Source organism: Corvus cornix, chromosome 17, assembly GCF_000738735.6.
Source record: "Corvus cornix cornix isolate S_Up_H32 chromosome 17, ASM73873v5, whole genome shotgun sequence".
In the NCBI taxonomy this organism is placed as follows: Eukaryota; Metazoa; Chordata; class Aves; order Passeriformes; family Corvidae; genus Corvus; species Corvus cornix.
Window position 1 is genome coordinate 3,061,636 of NC_046346.1, and position 20,693 is coordinate 3,082,328.

Genomic DNA, 20,693 nt, shown 5'->3' on the forward strand with positions numbered 1-20,693 from the left:
TGTCCCTTCCAACCCAATCTGGGATTCTGTGACTTTGGCCCCTTCTCTGGACACCTTTTAGCAAAGAATGAAAATCATCAAAGATCTTCTGCAGCCAAAGAAATGAAGGGAAGAAGCTTTTGGGCCACAGAGCTTGGCTTGGTCACCGCAAAGCCTCGTGCAGAGATGGGCTCGTGCACTGCCCATGGTGGCACCTGACCCACCTGCAGGGCTCCAGATGTCACCTTCTGAAGGTCCAACATCTCCTCAACGGCAGCACCAACCAGAGGCTGCTTGAAGAAGCCCCTGAGATCCAGAGTGACACAGATCTGGATCAAGAATCTCTTGGAGTGAAACCTGCAGGAGAGGAGGAGGAGAGGATGAGCAAAGCGTCCCCCACAGTGTTTCCCTCCACACAGCAGAGCCCTGGAGCCAAGAATGGGAATTTGGGGGTTGAGGAGCTCACCAAGAAGCTGGAAAAACGTTTTTCCCTGAATTTGCCTTGGGATGAGAAGATCAGCAAGAGAAAAAACTCCTCTGGTGATGTTTCTGTTGCTGTGGGGAAGGTGCAGAGCTGGTGGCCACACAATCTTCTCCTCCAGATCCCAGCCACCAAAACCAGGTTGGATTTTTGCACCGGAATTTCTCACTGAGAAAAAAAAAAAAAACAAAGAAAAGATTCCAGGCCTGGAATTTTTCCCCACCATGGGTTTGGATTGTATTTTACAGCATTTATTTACCTTTGAGCACTTCCACTGCTCCTCTGATGAACTTTTCGGGCTCCACGGGGCACAGGGGTCCTGGGGAAATCCCGCTGCAATCAACTCCAAGAAGAGATTCACATCACGGGGGTTTAGGTGGAAACAGTAAACTTGATTTATTGAAAAAAAAAATCTATTACATTTATTCCTTTATTACACAGGTTTAAAATATTTAAAAATAGCTCTTATGGGCATTACACTTAAATTTTATGACATGTTTATTGGACTTTGAAGAAATGTACAATATGGCATTTGACACTATATTTTAAAAAGGGCCTTATGTACTAAAAGTTTGGGGTTTTTTTTTCCATAGGTTTTATTTTTCTTATCAACATTTGTTCAAGTCAATATATATTAAGGGGAGGAGGGAAATAAAATTACACAAAAAGAAGGTCTGCAAATACAAGTAGTAATTTTATTGCAATATACCGTAGCTAAGTGGTCTGGGGAGGATCGGAACAGTTTGGAGCTCAGTACAATTACAACACCGTGGAATTCAACACAGGAATTTTTTATTCTTTTTTTTGTTTTTTTTTTTTTTTTCTTCTTCTTCAAGCAGAGAAATCAAAGGGGGAAAAAAAAAAAAAAAAAAAAAAAAAGAAAAAGCTCCCTTGATGAGAATGAATTGAGAACAGAATCCCATGACCTGGGCAGACACACAGGTGTGGACAAATATCAGGATATGGCTTTGCTGGGATGTGCGACCTTTCCCAACCTTCCCACTGTTGCCAAGGTGACTGAGAAGCTGAATTCCTTATTTATTATCCTAAATTCCTTTTCACTGCTCTGCTGCCGGAGTCTGCAGTTTTTAGGGTAGCACCTTTTGGAGTTTTTTATTCCCTTAAGTAGGAGAGAGCACAAGGGAAGAAGGGAGAGGGATGGACACGGCTCCTCCAGGCCTAAAAAAGCACCGCTGGCATCGCCGCTCCCTCCAGCACGGCTTTGCCTCCCTTCCTCGGATGCTGCTGCTCTCAATTTGGGCAGGAGGGGGGAAAAAGACATCATATATAGGCTTTTTTCACAGTTAATGTGATGTCTTTTCCTTTGGGGTGAAAAATCCCCCTTGAGCTGAATACTCCAGGCCAAAGAATAATAATAATAATTAAAAAAAACCCCACCTTGCAATGATTATTTTCCAGCTGAGAGACCTAAAGAAGGAAAAGGGCTGAGGAGGAAAAAGAAATGGCAAAAGAAGAGGGTGTCAGCACGCTGTGAGCCGTGGAAGGAATAAAAAAAGTGGGAAGAGCAGGAAAATTGCAAATTCCTGGGATTGCTGGGTGGGCAGCACCCCCACGGCTTCAGGACACCCAACATCTCCATAAATTAGCACCACAAACATTCAGCCACCGAGGACAATCTGCTGTGCTTCCCACCGGGAAAAGGTGTGGATATCCTTGGGGAAACCAAAAAACAAGAATGGAAAAAAAAAAATTGGAAGCACATTTAGTGCTTTTTTCGACACAGGCCCGGCCAAGGAAGGAGAGGAGCAGGATTTGGACAGAAGAGATAAGAAGGTGCCATGCATTTATCAGCAGCCCAAATCTGCCTGAAAGTGCCTAAAAAAGCCAAGTGGGAGATTGGCCAGTGGCAGGGTATCCCCAGTGTTGTGTTGAACTTATCAAAGAGATAGCACCACAGAGATATGTAAAAATAACTATAAAAAGCACCTTTTCTTTCTTCATTTTTTGTGTTTTTCTTTACACTTGATATTCAGAGAGGACAAATGGATTTCCCCTGCCACTGGAATCTGCCACTGGGAATGCATTCAGGTTTAATTATTATCATTTTAAAGGAATGCTGAAGGAAAAAAAGAATTAATTTAAAATACGTGTGTTAAGCAAGTGAATAAAAAGGCAGAGTCTCAATGCAGATCCTGCTTTTAGATCAGGGGATTGTAGGAAATTTGTTAAAAAATGGCTTTAATTCCCTCATTTTGAAAGGAATCATTCCAAAAGGCATCTGTGGCTCAGGGGGCTGGTTTGCACCTCATCCTGGGGGTAATTCCAAGGCCTCCAGATCCCAGTTTGGGGCTGGGAAGAGGCAGAAGTGGGGACAGAAGCTGCTGTCTTCATTCCCAGGTGGAAGCTTGGCTGGGATGGGGTGGCTTTAATACAGACAAGGTCACTTGCATGGTTTGAAGGCAGGAACATTCCAACATCTCAAATAAAATACAACACAAATATTTACTCACAAACACACAAAAATAGAAGCACCTTTAAGACATGGCAAAGAGATGCCCAGTGTGACCTTGAGTCAGCACTTTGGAAAACGTGGAACGAGGCAAACTCAATGGAGGAGACACGGAAAATTCTGGAATTGGCCATGGCATCTCCTTGCTGGAGCTGATCCAAACCTCGCGGAAGGCAACAAAACCTCTCCGAGGAGCTTCGGATCCAGGACTGCCGGGAGTTCAACGTCGAGCTGAACGTGAGGAATTTCAAGTTTTTTCCGTATTTTTTTTTTCCCCTTAGGAACAAACAAACGCTTCCTGGCGAGGAGAAGAGGAGGAGGAGGAGGAGGAGGAAGGAGGAGTTTGCTGGAGGTGGGCTCAGCTCGGTGGCCGCGGGGCAGCAGCGGTGGCAGCAGGGACAGGGCCAGGTCTCCGCATGTGGCTGTCGGTCATGAGATTCCAAATCCGTCCTGGGAATGGCTGAGGGGGCACGGAGGGATTTGGGCAAAACCAGGGACACAACAAAATAGTGGGGGGGGGAGGGGAAACCAAAATAATAACCCATCGCTGTCCAGTTTCAGACCGTGCACGTGACGAGGAATTCTTTTTTTTCTCTTTTTTGTTTTCTTTTTTCTCTTTTTTTGTTTTTAATTAAATGGCGCAATGAGGTTACGAGGTTGCTCATTTGGAGACTAGGTTCAGGTGGCTCTTTTAGCCCAGGAAGCAAGCTGGTCCCACCTCGAATCCAAATTTCTGTGCTGCTTCTCCGAAGTCATTGAACATGATGTCGACTATGGGGACCTGCTCCACTTTGGGCGTGTTGATTTCCAGGATGGTTTTCTGGTAGCCCTTCCTTGCCTGGAGGGAGGGAAAGAGGAGCTCTGAGGATGCCTCCAAGCCAAGACACAGCTCAATAATCACCACTCTGCTGGGAATATGCTGTTGATCTTTCCCAGGAATTTTTGGACCCAAATCAGAGGCGCCACCACCCAAACACAAATTTATTTGCACATTTAGCACACGAGCCCTCAGGTGACGGCTGAAAAACCCCTGGGAGATGCCCAGACCTTGGAGCAGAAGCAGATCATGACACTCCAACTCTACTCCAGCACATTTCCAAGCTGGAAAGGGAGCCTGGGAAACCTGTTGTGGCTGTGGAAGGGTTGTTTTCCCTCCCCGAGGACACGCCTGGCTTGTTGAGCAAATGGGAGCGATTTAATTTGAATGTATTAGTGAAAAGATCACATTTAAAGTTTGATGGAATTCACAAGGTGCTGCTGTCTTTTTATCGTGCCTGGTGGCCACGGGGTTCTTTCCAAAATATAAATAATTATTAGAGGAGCAGAAGTGCCCCCGAGGGAGAACAAAGCTGCACAAACAGAGAATTTATGGAGCAGCTTTTGGCTCTGCCTTTCCCCGTGATTTTTGTGTCTCAAAAGAACAGGCTGGAGCACAGCTACTGGGAAAGGGCTGGAAGTTCAGGAAAAACATTTTCAAATAATGGGATGAACATCAGCCCTGGAGCTCCTCTGGCTTCAGCAGCCTCCAACACAGTTGGTCCTACCAGGACCTCTGTGGCAACACCGTGTGGGGCAGCCCAACCTCATCTCCACAGGGTAGGGCTCAATCCTGGAAGTATTTAGGATGGAAAAGACCTTTAGGACCATTGAGTCCAACCATTAACGCAGCACAGCCGAGCCAAGCACGTGAATGCGTTGTAGCACTCCCTCCCACAAAAGAAGCAAAAGCATCTCTCAGCTCCTGGTGGAGTTCTCTAAATTTCTAACGGCCTTTTTGTGGGTCTAAGAGTCAGATTAAAATCACCTTCCATGGAGAGAATTTATTGTAAACCCCAAACTCCTTTAAATAAATAAATAAGTAAATCTCAAATATCCTGCCTGTGCTTTGGGCAGCACAATCTGCCAGGGTAGCAGATTAACCCAATTTATCTGCCTAAAAGGCAGAGGTTTTCAGGAGACTTGTCCACCTTAAAACGTGCAACCCGTGGCTCTCCAGCACCCCTGAGATCCAGAAGGAGAAGGGAGGGGGAGGCCCTTTTTCCCAAGGATGCTATGCCAGCAGGAGACACGAAGAACTCGAGGATAAACTTCTCCTGAGTGTTCCCAGAAGGGGGCTGGATGCCCTTTCCCTCTCCAGGAATGTGTTAAAGGATCTAATCTGATTTTCCTCATTGCTCCATCAGTAAAAAATCTGTTTGTGCCAGAACAGAAGCATTTCAATCTCGAATTATGTGGGGAGCTTTTCCTGTCAAACATCTCAATCTTTCTGTCCCGTGGGCTCTGAGTTCTGCAGCTCCAGAGGGTGGGAATTATGCATGTTTTTACACCAGCAAGCTGGGGCTCAAAATAAATGCAGGCAGCACCTGCTTTGCCAAATTTTTATCTCCTGAGGGCAGATTTTTCAGAGTTTAAACCAAAATCAAGCATCCATAGAGGAGTTAGAAGAAAGGGGAGGATGTGTGGCACCTTTGGAAATTGTGGCTTGTGCACCCCATGAGCAGCACAGCCCAGAGCCTTCCTGGGGCTGCACAAACAAAAATTGCAACCAAACCCTTCCTGCTTTGCCTCCAAGATTTCCTGGAAGCCCTAAAAGAGATTCTTATCAAACCCTGCAAAGTTCATCCCAACTGGGTGCCATCACTCACCTCCCCTGTGTGAGGAATTGGGTAAGAGCAACGGCACGGGCAGGCTTTTAAAAGCAAGCAGTGTTTTTAGGCAGGTTAATTGGATTAATCAGATTAATTTGACTCCTGGACATGCTGCAGCTTCCCCTGACTTCAAGCAGGGTCATGGATTCCCGTGGAATCATTTACTTCCAACTTAGGGAAGAGCGAGTTGATGTCTCCCATGCTAAGGACAACTGCATCAACCACAGGAAATCTGGGGGTGATCTGCTCTGGGGAAGATGGTGCTGGACAAGCAGGGGAGGGGACAGAGGTACCCCCAGGGTGTCCCCAGAGCCAGGAGCACCCACATACCGCGCAGCCGTCGAGGGCGGCTCGGATGTAGGGGTTGTTGTCGAAGGACATCTCCTCGTCGTTGGAGCCCAGGAAGCGGATGGCCTTGTCGTAGCTGTTGGTGGTGGCATCGTGCCAGGCCACAGACTGGTAGCAGTTGTAGGTGATGTTCTGGTGGGCCGAGGCGCTCAGGAGACGCAGGAAGGTCATCTGCACCACCCCGATGGGGTTCCCGTCCGAGTCCACGTAGGAGAGCTGGGGGAGGTGGAGAAGGGACAACACTGGACAGTGAGGGACAGGGAAACATGGCCAGGGGCTCTGAGGGACACCAGTGCCACCAGCACACACTGCTCCTGACTGGGGGCTCTGAGGGACACCAGTGCCACCAGCACACACTGCCTGAGCTGGGGGCTCTGAGGGACACCAGTGCCACCAGCACACACTGCTCCTGACTGGGGGCTCTGGGGGACACCAGTGACACCAGCACACACTGCTCCTGACTGGGGGCTCTGAGGGACACCAGTGACACCAGCACACACTGCTCCTGACTGGGGGCTCTGAGGGACACCAGTGCCACCAGCACACACTGCTCCTGACTGGGGGCTCTGGGGGACACCAGTGCCACCAGCACACACTGCTCCTGAGCTGGGGGCTCTGAGGGACACCAGTGCCACCAGCACACACTGCTCCTGAGCTGGGGGTCTGAGGGACACCAGTGACACCAGCACACACTGCTCCTGAGCTGGGGGTCTGAGGGACACCAGTGACACCAGCACACACTGCTCCTGACTGGGGGCTCTGGGGGACACCAGTGACACCAGCACACACTGCTCCTGACTGGGGGCTCTGGGGGACACCAGTGACACCAGCACACACTGCTCTGCTCCCCCAGGAACTTTTTGTTCTCCTGCTGGATGGGGTCCTGGTGTGAGCAAAGAAATTATATCCAAGGAGGGCAGGAAAAAAGGGATTTCAGCCCTGGTTAGAAGAGGGTGGAAATTTGGGGATGTGTCTCTAGTTTAAGCCAATATTGAGTGTATTTCTCCAGATTTTGAAGTGGAGAGAAGGCGAATTCCTGTGAGGGTTCAGGGCTTTATTTTCCTGTGCTGTCTGACACGAATTTCTGACTGCTGGGGGTGCTTTGTCCTGCACACCCTGGGATGTTCCCTATTCATTTTTCCTGGGCACCAACCACTGGGGTTTGAAGCAATCTTTGCACTCCCTCTGCAGCAATCCTGGCCCTGCTGCTAAGGACTGGGGGCTGCCCTGGTTGGAAAAGCCAGGCTCAGGTAAAGGGAGAATGGATTTGCTGCCCTGTTGCGAGCACAGAGCTGCTCCTGCATGCTGGGATTTGCTCCATTCTGCCCACCAGGCTCCTTTTTCTCCCGTGCAGGAAAAAATCCCTACCAAAGAGAGTTTATTGAAACAAAATCCCAGGACTTGGAGGATTCAGGGCTCAGTGGGACTTTCATGGCCCACAAAATGATCTTTTGCAGGGATGAACTGGCTGTGTTTGAGGCGGCATCTCCAAGCTCCTGCCCTGGAGGGGCTTAGGGTTACTTTAGAAACAACCAGGAGGAAAACACAGGCACCCAAGCAACGTGGATTTCCTCCAGGTACCACGAACCCTTGAGCTGTGGTGCAGGCTGCAAACAGTAGAAGAGACTCATAACCACAACAAACCACTGAATTAAAAAGAGATAATCCAAATAAATAAAGATACCAACCGGTTGTCAGGATGCTGCTGCACTGTCCTCCTGAGAGTTAAATGTGACTGACCAGGAGAAAGCCACGCATGCCAGGAGGAGCTACCAGAAAACCACCAGCACGTGGAAGGAGGGGGACAAAAACTGCCAAGAACTTGTCACACCCCCAGCATGGCCCTACTGGTCTGCAGGGCCTTCTCTTACTTGGTTTCATTTCAAACCAGAGCTTGCTTTGAAGCCTGGCTGCTTCTTAAAGGGTTTTTTGTTGTTCAGCCTCTGCAGATTTTGTGAAGCCCTGTCCCAGCGTTGCAGATGGGGACACAGGGAGCTGCTTGTGTGCACAATGTTTGCTCAGTTTTGGGAAATTCAATCCTTCCCTCTTTTCTCTGTGCTGGCAGGTGCCATATGGCTGGGAGGAATAATGGGATGGGATGGGATGGGATGGGATGGGATGGGATGGGATGGGATGGGAGGCAGGCCTCATTAGAGCTGCTGGGAATTGTGTGTAACACACACAGAAGGGAAGCAGAGAAAACATCTGCAGGCCTCTTATCCCTCTGAACACAGCTCGGCTGCATCCCAAGGAAAAGTAAGGAATTGGCTCCGAGTGCTCTGTGGCATTGATTAATGCTGGTGTGGGAGCATCAAACCCAGCTGCTCTGGTTGTATTTCATATTGACTGCACCCTCTTACTTCAGGTGGCCCCAGAAGAAAGGCAGCATCTTCCCAGCTGTGCAATTGCAGGATTTATATGGAGCCCCTGACAGCACCGGAAATCTTCCCCTCAGCTCTGGGGTTCCCTGTGGGCTCAGCCCCTCAAGACACCAGGGACCATCTGCATGGAGTAACAGGAGCAGAGCTGCACCCAGAGGGGAACCCAAACTCCTTTTCATTCTGCCCATCCACACACAAACTTCAGCTGATTTTGGATCCAACAGGCAAAAATAGTCTCCTTAATTTACCAATCTCATGGTTCCTGGTACTGACTGAGGCAAAGTCAGAGCTAATCTTATAATAAATACATAAATAAATGAATAAAACTTTCATGGCCTGTGTGTTTGACTGTTTTGTGGTTTGTTTAGGTAGAGCTTCCACATACTGGTGGCTTTTTTATTTTTCCAAATAGAAGAAGCAGGACAGGTAAAGAGGGAAAAAAAAAAAAAAAAAAAAAAGAAAAAGCAAGAAAATGACAACACAAAAAGATGGAACAAAGAGCTCCAAAGTAGCACCAGAAATGTTTTATCTAAAAAAAGACTAAGCCTTAAGCTCTAGGCACCTGAGCCTCTAACAGAGCTGGGAAAAAGGGAAGCAGGGGAGAGGGAGAAGTGGAGGTACTTGGAACATTAACTGATGAAGTGCTCTGTAATTAAGCTATGAGTAGCTGCCCTCCAAGGAGCCTCGAGGCTGAAGCCTTGACTTTGCAGCCTGGTTTGATGATGCAGAGAAGCCACAGAAGCCGTGTCCTCCTCGAGGGCAGAACCAGAGCAGGATGTGTTTTAGTGGCGATGGAGTGCGGCAGACTGGGAAACAACGCAGGGCTTGGGTTGTTTGCCCTTTAAGGTGGAAGTTGGGGCACTGCAGGAACCCCTGGCCCTGGGGAGGGGACAGCTCAGTGGGACACAGCAGAGCATCTCCTCCCTCTGGGCAGGAGAATATCCATGGAATATTTGCCTGTCCCCCAATTCTCCTGGTTTGACTGAGCTCGTTATGTGCATCCCACTAATTCCACCGGGACTGATACCCCAGGGGGACATTCCTGTGGCTTAAGACACAAATCTGACATCCCTGCCCAGGACTGGGTCTCTGTGGGAGTGATCTCACAATGTGGGTGTCCTGTTCCAGGACAAGAAACCAGAGCTTTTCCTGGTTTGTGTCTTGCTGACATCAAACACTGCTTGACCTTAAAACAGCTCTTCCCCCTTGAAAAAAATCCTTAATTGTGATTCAGTCCAATTCTTTTCCACTAGGCTTGGCTGGAAATCTTCCTTTAAATAAATGACTTTGTGTCCCCCAAGCTCTGGGGGCAGCATGGGAGTCCCCACTGTGGCTCATCTCCATATGGGAGACAAAATTCATCCTCTGGGGAAAACCTGTCCTAGAGAGGCCAGAGACGTGCAGATCCCCCCTGGGTGGGTGACAGCACCGTGCCCAGCTCTGGGCTGGAACATCATTTTGGGGATCTCTCAGCTCTTGGGGTAAGGCTGCACTGCTGGGGGACAGCAATGTGGGGACACCCAAAATGGGGACAACCCAAAATGGGGACTAATGAGGAGACAGCAAGAGCATTCCCAGTGGGGTGGAGCACTCCCTGCGGGGTGGAGCACTCCTGCAGAGCTCTGTGATGACAAAGCTGCCCCAGGGTCCCCCAGGACATCCCCGTGTCCCTTTCTAACACAGGGCAAAGCTCAGCCCCTGCTCCCAAGTTCCCAGTCAGGCAGAGTGGACAGAAGCACCTCTGGCGGGTTTGGGGTCTCTCTCAGGATTCCACCTTAAACATTTCCATGTGCCTGGGAGGGGGATTAGTCCAGCATGCAGAGGGCAGCAGTGTGGCCATACCAAAGCAGGTGACAAGCTCTGATTCAGGGCCAGGGTTAGCCACTTACCAAGGACCCCCGCTTGTATTGACTATACCATGTGGAAGGCTGTTCTTTGGGCCAACGAGCCATTTTACTCTGTAAAATATGACAGGGGGTTAAAGGAAACAGAAAGCACCAGGATGCATCTTACCAGTTTACCGCGCTTGAATTCACTGAACCACGAGCCTGGGTTTTCCTTGGGCCAGGAAGTAATTCTAGCCTAGTTTGTGGAGAGCAAGGAGGGAAGAGAGAAAGAAAAAAAAAACAAAATTAAAAAGGTTACATTCATTCCAGAGGCTGCATGTCCTATTGAAACTGTCCAACTTGCTTTCAAAATGGTTTTTTTATCTTTATACGTCAGTAAGGAGAGCAGGAGGTAGCTCTGAAGCAGAGGAGATGGAGCGGTGCTGCTCTGGCACCAGCCTCCTTTGCTGAGGGCTATCTCTGCCTCCTAGAAACTTGGGATGCAAATCCAGCAGTGGCAGGAAAATTAAAAGGAAAGACAGAGAGGGAAGAAAGAAGCACGGATGGGAAAAGGTGCATTGATCTTCATGTGGAGGGCAGTGCTGGTGCTGGAGAAGCCTGGTGCCTCTCTAATGCCAAATCCAGGCGCTGTGGGGCTGGGAAAGGCAAAGGATGTGATTAAGGAGAAGCTTCTGCCTGCCTGCTGTGTTTGAGGTGCAGCACAGACAGTGCTGGACACTCGGGATGGAGCTCCATCCAGAGAGAGCCAGGGGGTGAGCTGGACAAGGAATGAGCCATCAGAGCACCCTTATGGCAGCCCCAGCTCAGCAGCTGAAGCAGCTTTTTTTGAGTCAGAGCTCAAGGAAGGAGCGTGGCTGCTCCCTCAGCCTCCCACATCCCCCTCATTTGTGCTGCAAATCTCTCCAAAAACAACAGCCCAGCTGCAGGTGCCTGCAGGGGATTGTCCTTCCCTTCCCAGCACGAGAACTGCAGAGCAAATCCGAGTGTTTGTGCTGGGTGAGGGATGAGCTGAGAGGAGCCACGGCTGAAACTCTGCTGTGGATCATCCCAAACCTGCTCAGCCACCACCCAGGGCTGGGGTGGTCGCTGTTTGCATCCCTTTGGATGGGAAAAGCTTTTTCTTATGGATCCCAGCACTGAATTTGTATTTGAGGAGTGCTGCAGCTCCAGAGAGCCCCTCACAGAACCAGCCCAGCAGGAGCTCAAGCCCCTGCAAGATCATGGCCAGACTCTGCTTTTTGAGCTGTCAGATTTTGAGGAGAAACACAGCACAGTGATGCAAAGGAAGAGGAAATCCATCTCCGCTTCAAACAGCCCCAAGAAAAACTCAGGGAGAATTGATGTTGCGTGGGATTTGCCCTGTGCTGACACACATTTCTGGTGGATGAAATTCAGCAGGAGAACAGCTCCGCTTTGTCACAGCTGGAGCACAACTGTGACACTGGCACAGCTCCCCCAGGCTGAATCGTTGTGTTTCTGCTTGGCCAGTGCCAGAGCTGGTCCCCAGGCAGCGGGAAGAGCAGCTCTGGAAAACAGAGTGCAGGGATACAGGACAAAAATGATGGGTATGGCTGAGCTGAGAGCATCATTACACAAGGAACTTCATCAACCTTGTGCAGCGGTGCCAGGGAGAGCTCGGAGCCTCCTCGCAATCATTTAGGATCATTTACCCACAAGAAACAGCAGGAAAAATGACAGGAGGTAAACATTTATCTGCTCTGCCTGGAGACACAGGAGGGAGGGGAGGGGGATCAGTGCTGCTTGGGTATGCAGGCAGTGGAGCAGGGCTGTGGGAGGGGACACCAGGAATGAGATCAACAGAGCCCCCAAATCCTGCACCAACACACACCCCTGCCTTGGACAGCAAAGTTCAAAAAATTAAGTTTTTTGCATTGATTATGCCTGGGAAATCATCAGAGGTTTGTCCCAAATCCCAGTTTAAATCTGACTTTGCCAACGTATTCTGTGTTATTTTAGAAGGTAATGTTGTGTAACAAAGGAACGTTCTGAATCTTTGATCCTTCCTCGCTGCTCTTCAATCCTCCTGAAATTGGCTGTCTATGAATATTCATATCAGAAAACCACCTAATCACCAGGAAAGAGGGGGAAAGCAAAGGTGGTGTGGACTTACTCCTTCAGATTTCTTATCAGGGAAGATGCAGGTCTCTCCACCAGCCGTGAAATTACAGTAAACTTTGAAAGAGTCCCTGGAACATCCTTGGTTGGGATCAACCCAGTATTCACCTGGATGAGGGAAGAGAAGGGAAGAAAGGCTCAGGACAGAGGGCACTTCAGCAACCTCCTCACCTGGGATGTTTCATCTCTCATGGGTTATTATTTATATGGAGTTTTTTGAGAACTGGTCATGTTCTGGTGCCAGCTAAAGAACATTTTTCATCCCATATCCCCACTTTTAGAACAGAACATTTCAGCTGGAAGGGCTGTCCAATGATATCCAGTCCAACTCTATATATTCCTTCTCCACCAGCCACATTCCCCATGGATTCCCCAGACTACACCTCTTCCCACCCTCACCGCTGTGTGGAGCTGGAAAAGCCCCCGAGTTCCCCCCATTCCCTCTATCCCAGGACACACCGTCTGGGAAATCAGGGTGGCAGAGCTGCAGGTCCTTGCAGGTCCGTGCTGGGTTGTGCTGAGTGCCCAAGGGATGCTTCATCTGCTCAATTTCCAGTTTCAAGGAGTTCAGGGAGCCGAAGATCTCCTCCATGCCGTCGGCATAGTCCATGTAGTTGTCGGCGTTCCCGTCGTCCAGCAGCTGGCTGGCATCAATGTTCCTCCTGGTCCTCTTGGATGCCTGGATGGGCAGGGGCTGGATGACTTCTCCAGGAGGACCCTGATGAGTGGGGAGGAGAAACCAGAAACAACTTCTCATTCCATTGGGAAAAGGACAAAGAGATGGATAAAGCAGCAATATCCCAAAATACATACTGGACATGGAAAACACCCATGGATGGTGCTGATAAAACCTCTGGATTCAACATTTTCCACCTTCCCTTGTCCTCTTCCCATTAACAGCTCCTCCCTTCCCACCCTGCTTTCTCCCCCAGCGTCTCAGGAGATTCCAATCCATTGCTAGGATTGGCAAGGAATCTTTGTCCAGAGGTTGTCTGCTTCCCAAATTCCAGCACCCTTGAAGTCTGAACCTCCTTTCATGCTTCACTTTATGAGTTCTACTTACAGGAGGCCCTGGGGGCCCAGGAAGACCAGATTCACCCTTTGGACCTGTGGGACCCTGGGTGGAAAAACAAGGGAAAACCAGGAGTTAGGAGAATTCACCTGTTATTTTTGTCACATCCCAAACATTAAAACTGTGGCTAAAGCTTCATTTTTGTCCTGTCAGGCACACAAGAGGAGTCTCCCTGTACCCACCACCCCCCACAAAATTGGTAGTTTTGGTGTTTAGGTAAAAGAGAAGATCAAACACCTGGAGTACAGTCAAATTTTTCTTATGCTTCCTACAGAATGCATAAAATGCATAAAACCTTTAACTCTCCCAACCAATCCAACAGTTTTACAAGTCAAATAAAATCTTCAAATTAATAAAACATCAACTTCTGGATGGCAGAAAGACACTAAAAAGTTGCCCAAAAGAGGAATTTTTAGCTGCCTGCACAGGAGGTCTGCGCCACGAAGTTCCAAAGTCTCATTCCTCACCAAGTTCTTCCCTTCCCAGCTTCCCACCTCCTGCTTTTCATGGGCTATTTTTAATCCCCTCCACTCCCCAGCAGCAGCTTTTCTCCTCGGGACTAAGCACTGGACTGCTCCTTGTCATCTCTGCTGCTCTGCTCTTCAGGGAAGTGCAGTGGTGGCACAGAAACCTTTCCCAATTATCACTCCTGGGCTTAGGCAGCCTGGAAAAGCAGAGATTGCTAAGTCCTCTCTGCTAATTGCCTTAATTCCACTGATGAGGGGAGTCCCAGCGTGTCCTACGCTCAATAAAAACCCCTTAACCTCTTCCTTTAGCTGTGTCTGTACTCACTGATGAGCCTTTAGCACCTTTGGGACCAGGTGGACCCTGTGGAGAGAAACACAGAAAGGAGTCAGTTCATTTCCAAGCAGAGAATTCAGGCTCTCCTCACACAGAAAGGGAATTTTTAAAACATTCACTCCCTATTTCCATTCCCCCATCCATTTGAGCTGGGTGTTGCTTTTATTTGCCATCAGACAAAAAGCATTTGTGTCAGAGCAATCTGTGCTCCATGCTCCTGTCCCAGTGAGGACTGGGAAAGCTGCTGGGTGATTCCTGGAATGTGGGGCTGATCCTGGCTCCATGCTCAGGACACCCAGCTGGGCACCCCAGGGTGCAGCATGAGGCCTTTGGGCATCCAAAAAAGTGATCAAAACTAGCAAAAAGGGCAATAAATCACTGTGGGATTGTAGATACTCCAAAAGAAAAGGGGAGGGAAACAGGGTGGGATGATTTCCCTGTGCCCATCTCCCACATCGCTTCCAGCACTCCTGGAACTCATCCAAGTGGTTTTAATTGTGACCAACATCCTCCTGCAGCCAGGGCTGTCCTGGGCATTCCTGGCAGCACCAAAGTGGCTCCTGAGGGCCTGTGCAGTTCCCAAGGAATTCCAAGATCATTCCTTGTCACCTACCGGTAATCCTGGGGGCCCTGGAGGTCCGATGGGTCCAGAAGGACCTGTGATACCCTAAAAGATAACAGCAAAACAATCTTGATTTGCAATTCTGGCCTAAAACCCCACATCCAACCCCTGCTCACAGGTGACAACCCAGTTTTGGAGGATTCCATTCCATTCCAGTCTGGAGGTTTATCTGGTTTTTAAATCCAGACAAGAACATGGATAAGGAATTTCCCATCTCATTTAGGCTCACACTTTTTAAAATCAGCCCTTTAGATGAATATTTAATGGCACCATCCCTCCAAGTTTATTCAACTCTTTCATAGGACCCTTGAGAATCTGCTTCCCACAAAAATGGGTCGTTTTGGAGCAGATCCATACTTCACACGTAGAACAAACCACATTAACACAGAAAATATCCCTCAAAAACTGGCAAGGATCTCCTGCCAGGGCTGCCCATCTCTGCTGTGCTGCACCTCCTCGAGGGTGCAATGCTCCAGAGCACATTCCAGGAAGGTTTTCTGGAATATTTACCTGTTCTCCTTTGGGTCCTGCTGAGCCCTGGGGGCCTGGGAGACCTCTGTCACCCTTTTCTCCCTGCTCTCCGGGTGGGCCAATAAGACCAATTAAACCTGGGTGACCCTGGGGGAAAACAGCAGCTGTTAATTAGGATTCCTGACTGGAGAGAGAAAAGACATCTCTAGATCCAACCCCAAATGTCTGAGCGAGGTGTGAGAGGAGTTTATAGCAATCCCTGACACGTGGAAATGGCAAAGTGGAGCAAAACAGGAGATTTTTGCAGCAGAAAATGTTACAAATATAGAAAGAACCTCTGCACTGGAGCAGCTGCTCATTCCCTGGGGTTATAGAAATATATATATATATATATATATACACACACACACATATATGGCAGAAATGTTTATAGGGTGGAGAATCACACCCTAAAACAGGCCAGGGCTCTGCACCTCCACACGGACCCACAGCAGAGCTCCTTGGGGCGCACTCAGAGCGCTCCAGCTCTCCCCTGAAGCTGTCACTGGGGCTGGTGACCCTCCCCAGCCTTGTCCTGCCAGCTGCAGGACCCCTCTGCAGTGACATTTGTCCCCCCACACCCCACCAGGAATCAGGGATTCTCACCTTCTCCCCTTTAGGACCAGAGTCTCCTTTCAGACCAGGCAAACCCGGAGGGCCCTTTGGGAGACGGGGGAAAACAAGAGAGGGAATGAATTCATGCCACACTCATTCATCCATTTCAAAAACTCAGGGAATTGGATGCTCTGCACATACCATTGGGCCTGGAGGACCATCTGGGCCAGGGGATCCCGGGAGACCTTGTTCACCCTGGAAAACAGTGCAATTCCCTCATTCCCAGTGACAGCAGCGCTCCCAGCTGGGAATATTCTGATTATTCACCTGTGCCAGGGAATGTCTGCCCTGGCTTTTCACAGATGGCAAAAGCAAAAGGATTTGTGCTCCTTCCATGCTCAAATCTCTGCTGGAAAAGGGACTTTGTGGGTCACAGAAAATCACCCATGGAGAGTGGCTGAAGACCCAAGACTCCAATGGAACATGTGGGAGATGATATTCACCATTCCATTATTTCCATGAAATACATTTTATCTGCTTCCAGGCATTCCAGCATGGACAGAATGCTGGGAAAAGGCATCTTCCAGGCAGGTGGGATACAGGAACAACCTGCCCAGAAGCTTTCTCAGACTGGGAATACTCACAACTGGACCAGGAATCCCACGAAGGCCATCGGGGCCGGGCTTCCCTGGAGCACCTTGGGGACCAATGGGCCCAGTCTTCCCAGGAGGTCCTTCCAAACCAGCTTCCCCCTGGATGAAGAGGCAGGATGCTGTGTTTGTGTTGGGACATCAGATGAGTTTGTGAGATGGTGCCAGGATGTCAGGGAGTGGATGCAGATCCATGCCAAGCACATGAAACTTTCTGCTCCTTGATTTTCCTGCTGCTCCCTCCACCTCAGGCACTCTCCAAACTCCTTCAGTTTCCAGCCTTGCCTGAATTCCAGCAGGAATTTACCCTTTGGCTCTGAGCTCTCCGGGGTTCAGGGACACCCATCCTGCCTCCCCTGTGCTGCCACAATGGGATCTGTAATTCCCAATCCCATCTCCATCTCGCCCCCAAACAATCCTGGCCCATTAATGCCGTGTTTGCCCTGGGAAAGGACACGGGATCGTGCACAGCCCGTTATTTACAGCACATTAAACTGCCAAATACAGCACTTGGGTGTTTCAAACGAAGGAAAACATTCCCATGACCTTACCAAGCCCTAATTATCTCCACAGAGCTTGTTAAGGGCTGAAACATAAGCTCAGGTTTGAGGCCAGCGGCCCCAAATTCAGGCTAATTTGTTGTAACACGCAGCAAAATCAACTCCCTGCCTTGGCAGAGGGAGATCCTCTTGGAATATCAAGGACACAGCAGAAGTGAAATCCCATTCAGCTCTTACCTTGGCTCCTTTCTCTCCTTGCCTTCCTTCAGGACCAGCTGGACCAGGAGGGCCCTAAAGAAAGCCCAGAATAGATGGAAAACACGATTAGATCCGGTGATCTGCAACGGTCCGCTGGAATTAGCAAAATGATGCTCCAGCCCCAGGGAAAGAGACAAAATGGAGACAAATATCTCTGAGAAGCTTTTGAAATTAGCTCCTTGCTAAATGAATCCCTGGGTTCTGCCAGCAAGGCAGGAAGAGCAGGAGCATCCCTTCCTTGGGTTTTCTTTGGGCTGTTAACAGCTTTAAAAAAAAAAAAAATTATGGGATCCACCTGGCAGCTTCCCATCAATTTCCAAAGGCTGTGGGTGGTGCACCATTTTACTTTTTTTAATTATCACATATTTTACACAGTATTTACACAGCATTTATTGTAGGCTTAGTAACAACACGAGTTTTAAGAAGGTAATAGAAATGCACTTGGAAAAATACTCCTAAAAAAACCAACTCACCCTTTTCCCTGGGGGTCCAGAGGGGCCTGGCTCTCCCGTGGGCCCGGGGGAACCCTGCAGGGAGAGAGGGGAGGGGAACAAGCCATGAGTGCACCATGGGATGTGGGAACGAGCAGGAAAACCTGAGTCAGGCTCTGGAGTTTGTGCTGAGCCCGGGCGTGGGAGAGCTCCCAGCCAACACCTCCTCGGGGTGCAGGTGGGATCCTGTTTTAGCCCTTCCCACCACAGAATGGCAGAAGGCAGGGAAAAGCTAAAATCAAAGGCTTGGATGGTGCTTTTCCAGGGGATAATTTATGCTTTTGGGATGTGGTGCTAAGTCTGGATGGGGGATGGATGGGGTGGTGGAGGGAGGGATGGGTCCATGGATGGATGGATGACACAGACAGGAGGGAATGAGATCCTCAGTGGGCAATTCCCATTGGGAATTCTGGGGGGAATGAGAGGCTCAGAGTCCCTGGAGCTGACACAGAGCCACAGGCACTGTGGGGAACAGCTCTCATCTCTCCAGGTACTCACAGTCTGTCCAGGTTCACCATCATCACCTTTGTCACCAGGGGGACCATCTTGACCCTAAAACGGAGGCAAAAAGGAACAAGGAGGTGTTTTGAGGGTGTGAATGGAGTCGAGCAGAGGAAATGTCAGGGGAATGAGCAGCACAGCTCAGTTTCACCACAGCAGGAGGAGGAAGCTCTGTGAGACCAACACTTACAGCTGGGCCAGGCTCTCCAGGAGGACCAGGGTCACCAGGGAAACCAACAGGACCCTGCAAAGAGAGAGGAATAGTCGCAAGTCAGAGGTGCTGCACCTGGAGAGCACCAGTGACAACATGAGGAGTCATCCTACAGAGTAAAATCCCAATTCCTACAAACACAACCCCACATCACATCCCATCTTTGCAGCTGCCATGTTTTCAGCCTGTCCCAGCCAGTCCATCCTGACTACCAGAGCTCCAAAGGCAACACTGGGACTTCCATCCCAGCTTTTCAGAAATCCATCAGCCTGGTGACAGCAGAATCCTCCCAGCTTTGGGAATGTGCAGATTGGAAAGTTTTGCTTTGCAAATGTGTGATATTTTTCACAAGAGGAGCCTCTCAGAGCATTTAATGACTGAAACACTTCACCATTCTTCCCCATACAATGTCTGTCGGGTGCTTCACATGATTCCAGGCACAGCCTGCAACCCATCACAGATATCCCAAATCCCATCTGTTAGGAGGGATGACTAAACTCCTGCTGCTTTCTGCCATCCTGCCTCATCTCACCATCAATTTCAGGCATCAGAGGAGCCTGCAAGATAAACTCTGTATCACTGTCACCTGGTGTAAATCAGCAGAGCTCCACTGGCTCCACCAGAGCTATAGAAATTTGTGGCCTGGGTGTAAAGGTACAGTTCCCAAATCCAAGAGATCTCCTTGATCCTGTTTTGGAAGCTCTGCTCTGGTGCAGAAGACCTTGGAAAGCCTTAAACACAAAGCAACCCTGCTGCAGCTCCTCACCATGGGGTGAGATTCCTTAGCCTGCAAAAAGCACTGACAATTCCCAGTATTTCTGGGCAGTATGGTACAGTGGGGTCTGTCCCTCATCAGCAGCCTAAAGAAGGGGGCTGAGATCATGGATCACCAGAGGAGCAATTCTGCAGCTGGGAAACTATTTCAGATTTCCACAGATATCTCTTGAAAATGTCTTTTCATGCAGAAATCTCTGCTGGGCAAGGTAAGGAAAGACTAAAGAGGTACTTACAGGGCTGCCTTTGGGGCCATCATCACCTGGTGGGCCTTTGGGGCCAGGTGGACCAGCAGCACCAGAGGGACCTGCTTCCCCCTTTTCACCTCTTTCACCTTTAGGGCCCTGTAAAGGAAAAAAGCTTTTATTATCCAGGAAAAAAAAACCCCAGAACCTTACAGATCTCTAATTATCCTTTAATCAATTCTGAGCAAGAAGCTCTATTTGTGTCTCCAAACACAAGGACATGATTTAACAGTCCCTTCCCACAAGGACTGAGTGGTGTTCATGGTGTTCAGTCGTGGGTAGCCCAGATTGGGTGACTAAACGTGATCCTATAAATACCCAGGAACGTGGCAATGTGTCATCAATACCCAAATCCAGGACAGGGCTGGCTCAGCCCCTGCTGTCCCTCCACATCCACAGCTCTCCAGCACATCCACGCCGCTCCCAGGGGGCACTTACCGGGAGACCAACCTCGCCAGGGAGACCAGGCTCACCAGATTCCCCAGGTTCACCCTGCACAGGGAAAAAGAGGATGGAAATATTCACATTTCTGCAGGGGGATGAGTTTTCTGCTGGCACAGCAAAGCCACTGCACGAGTGCTGCAGCAAGCTCCTGCTTCAGGCTTCTGCGGGTGCTTTACCTTCTCTCCTACTGCACCAGGATTTCCTATTCCCCCAGGAGGACCCTGTGGACCATCTGCTCCTGGTGGCCCAGATGGACCTCTGGGTCCTGGTGGGCCTGGTGGACCCTGTGAGAAAGGGGGGACAAATTTCAGACGCCTTTCTCAGAGCAATTTCAGTGAGGAAAAAAGAAATAGGGAAGCCCCTTACCATCTGCCCAACGTCACCTGTTTCTCCCTTCTCCCCAGGTGGTCCAGGCAGGCCCTGTGGAGGTGGAGAGGAGGAGTTTTAGCTGTGAACATCTCAGGTGAGCCCCAGCTAAGCCCTCGCTGGATGCTGCCAATTACCTGCAAGCCCACGGGGCCGGGGGGGCCAGGGAAACCTCGGGGTCCTTCGTCACCTTTCTGACCAAAGAGGCCTTGCTGTCCTCGGGGCCCGGGCTCTCCATCAGCTCCCTACAAGGAGAGGGTCTGATGAGCCCAGCTCACACATGGGGTCACACAAACCCCATCCCACCACCCCCTGCTGCACCCAGAGACGATGCCCGGCTTGTGTTGGGCAGCAGCAGTGCCAGGCAGGATCATTCCAGTGCTTCCCAGGAGGCTTTTTGGGG

At 49.7% G+C, this 20,693-nt stretch overlaps 1 protein-coding gene across 4 annotated transcripts in view; it reads right to left on the bottom strand.

Annotated features, from left to right (window-relative positions):
* Positions 1–831: 831 nt before the first annotated feature.
* Positions 832–20,693, bottom strand: part of COL5A1 (collagen type V alpha 1 chain) — a 133,612-nt gene continuing 113,750 nt past the window's right edge. For 2 of the 4 annotated variants that reach the window (XM_039561501.1, XM_039561504.1), the window contains 21 exons: positions 20,428–20,535; positions 20,291–20,344; positions 20,101–20,208; positions 19,919–19,972; positions 19,472–19,579; positions 18,441–18,494; positions 18,248–18,301; positions 17,732–17,785; positions 17,238–17,291; positions 16,495–16,602; positions 16,052–16,105; positions 15,902–15,955; positions 15,296–15,403; positions 14,777–14,830; positions 14,155–14,190; positions 13,354–13,407; positions 12,750–13,008; positions 12,286–12,398; positions 10,321–10,389; positions 5,909–6,142; positions 832–3,768 (listed from right to left, as the gene is read on the bottom strand). In XM_039561501.1, coding sequence (XP_039417435.1) covers positions 3,622–3,768; positions 5,909–6,142; positions 10,321–10,389; positions 12,286–12,398; positions 12,750–13,008; positions 13,354–13,407; positions 14,155–14,190; positions 14,777–14,830; positions 15,296–15,403; positions 15,902–15,955; positions 16,052–16,105; positions 16,495–16,602; positions 17,238–17,291; positions 17,732–17,785; positions 18,248–18,301; positions 18,441–18,494; positions 19,472–19,579; positions 19,919–19,972; positions 20,101–20,208; positions 20,291–20,344; positions 20,428–20,535 — 1,938 coding nt within the window. In that variant the 3' untranslated portion in view covers positions 832–3,621. Of the gene's footprint in view, positions 3,769–5,908; positions 6,143–10,196; positions 10,266–10,320; positions 10,390–12,285; positions 12,399–12,749; positions 13,009–13,353; positions 13,408–14,154; positions 14,191–14,776; positions 14,831–15,295; positions 15,404–15,901; positions 15,956–16,051; positions 16,106–16,494; positions 16,603–17,237; positions 17,292–17,731; positions 17,786–18,247; positions 18,302–18,440; positions 18,495–19,471; positions 19,580–19,918; positions 19,973–20,100; positions 20,209–20,290; positions 20,345–20,427; positions 20,536–20,693 lie in introns of all 4 variants that reach the window. The other 2 variants (XM_039561502.1, XM_039561503.1) reach the window with 2 other exon arrangements.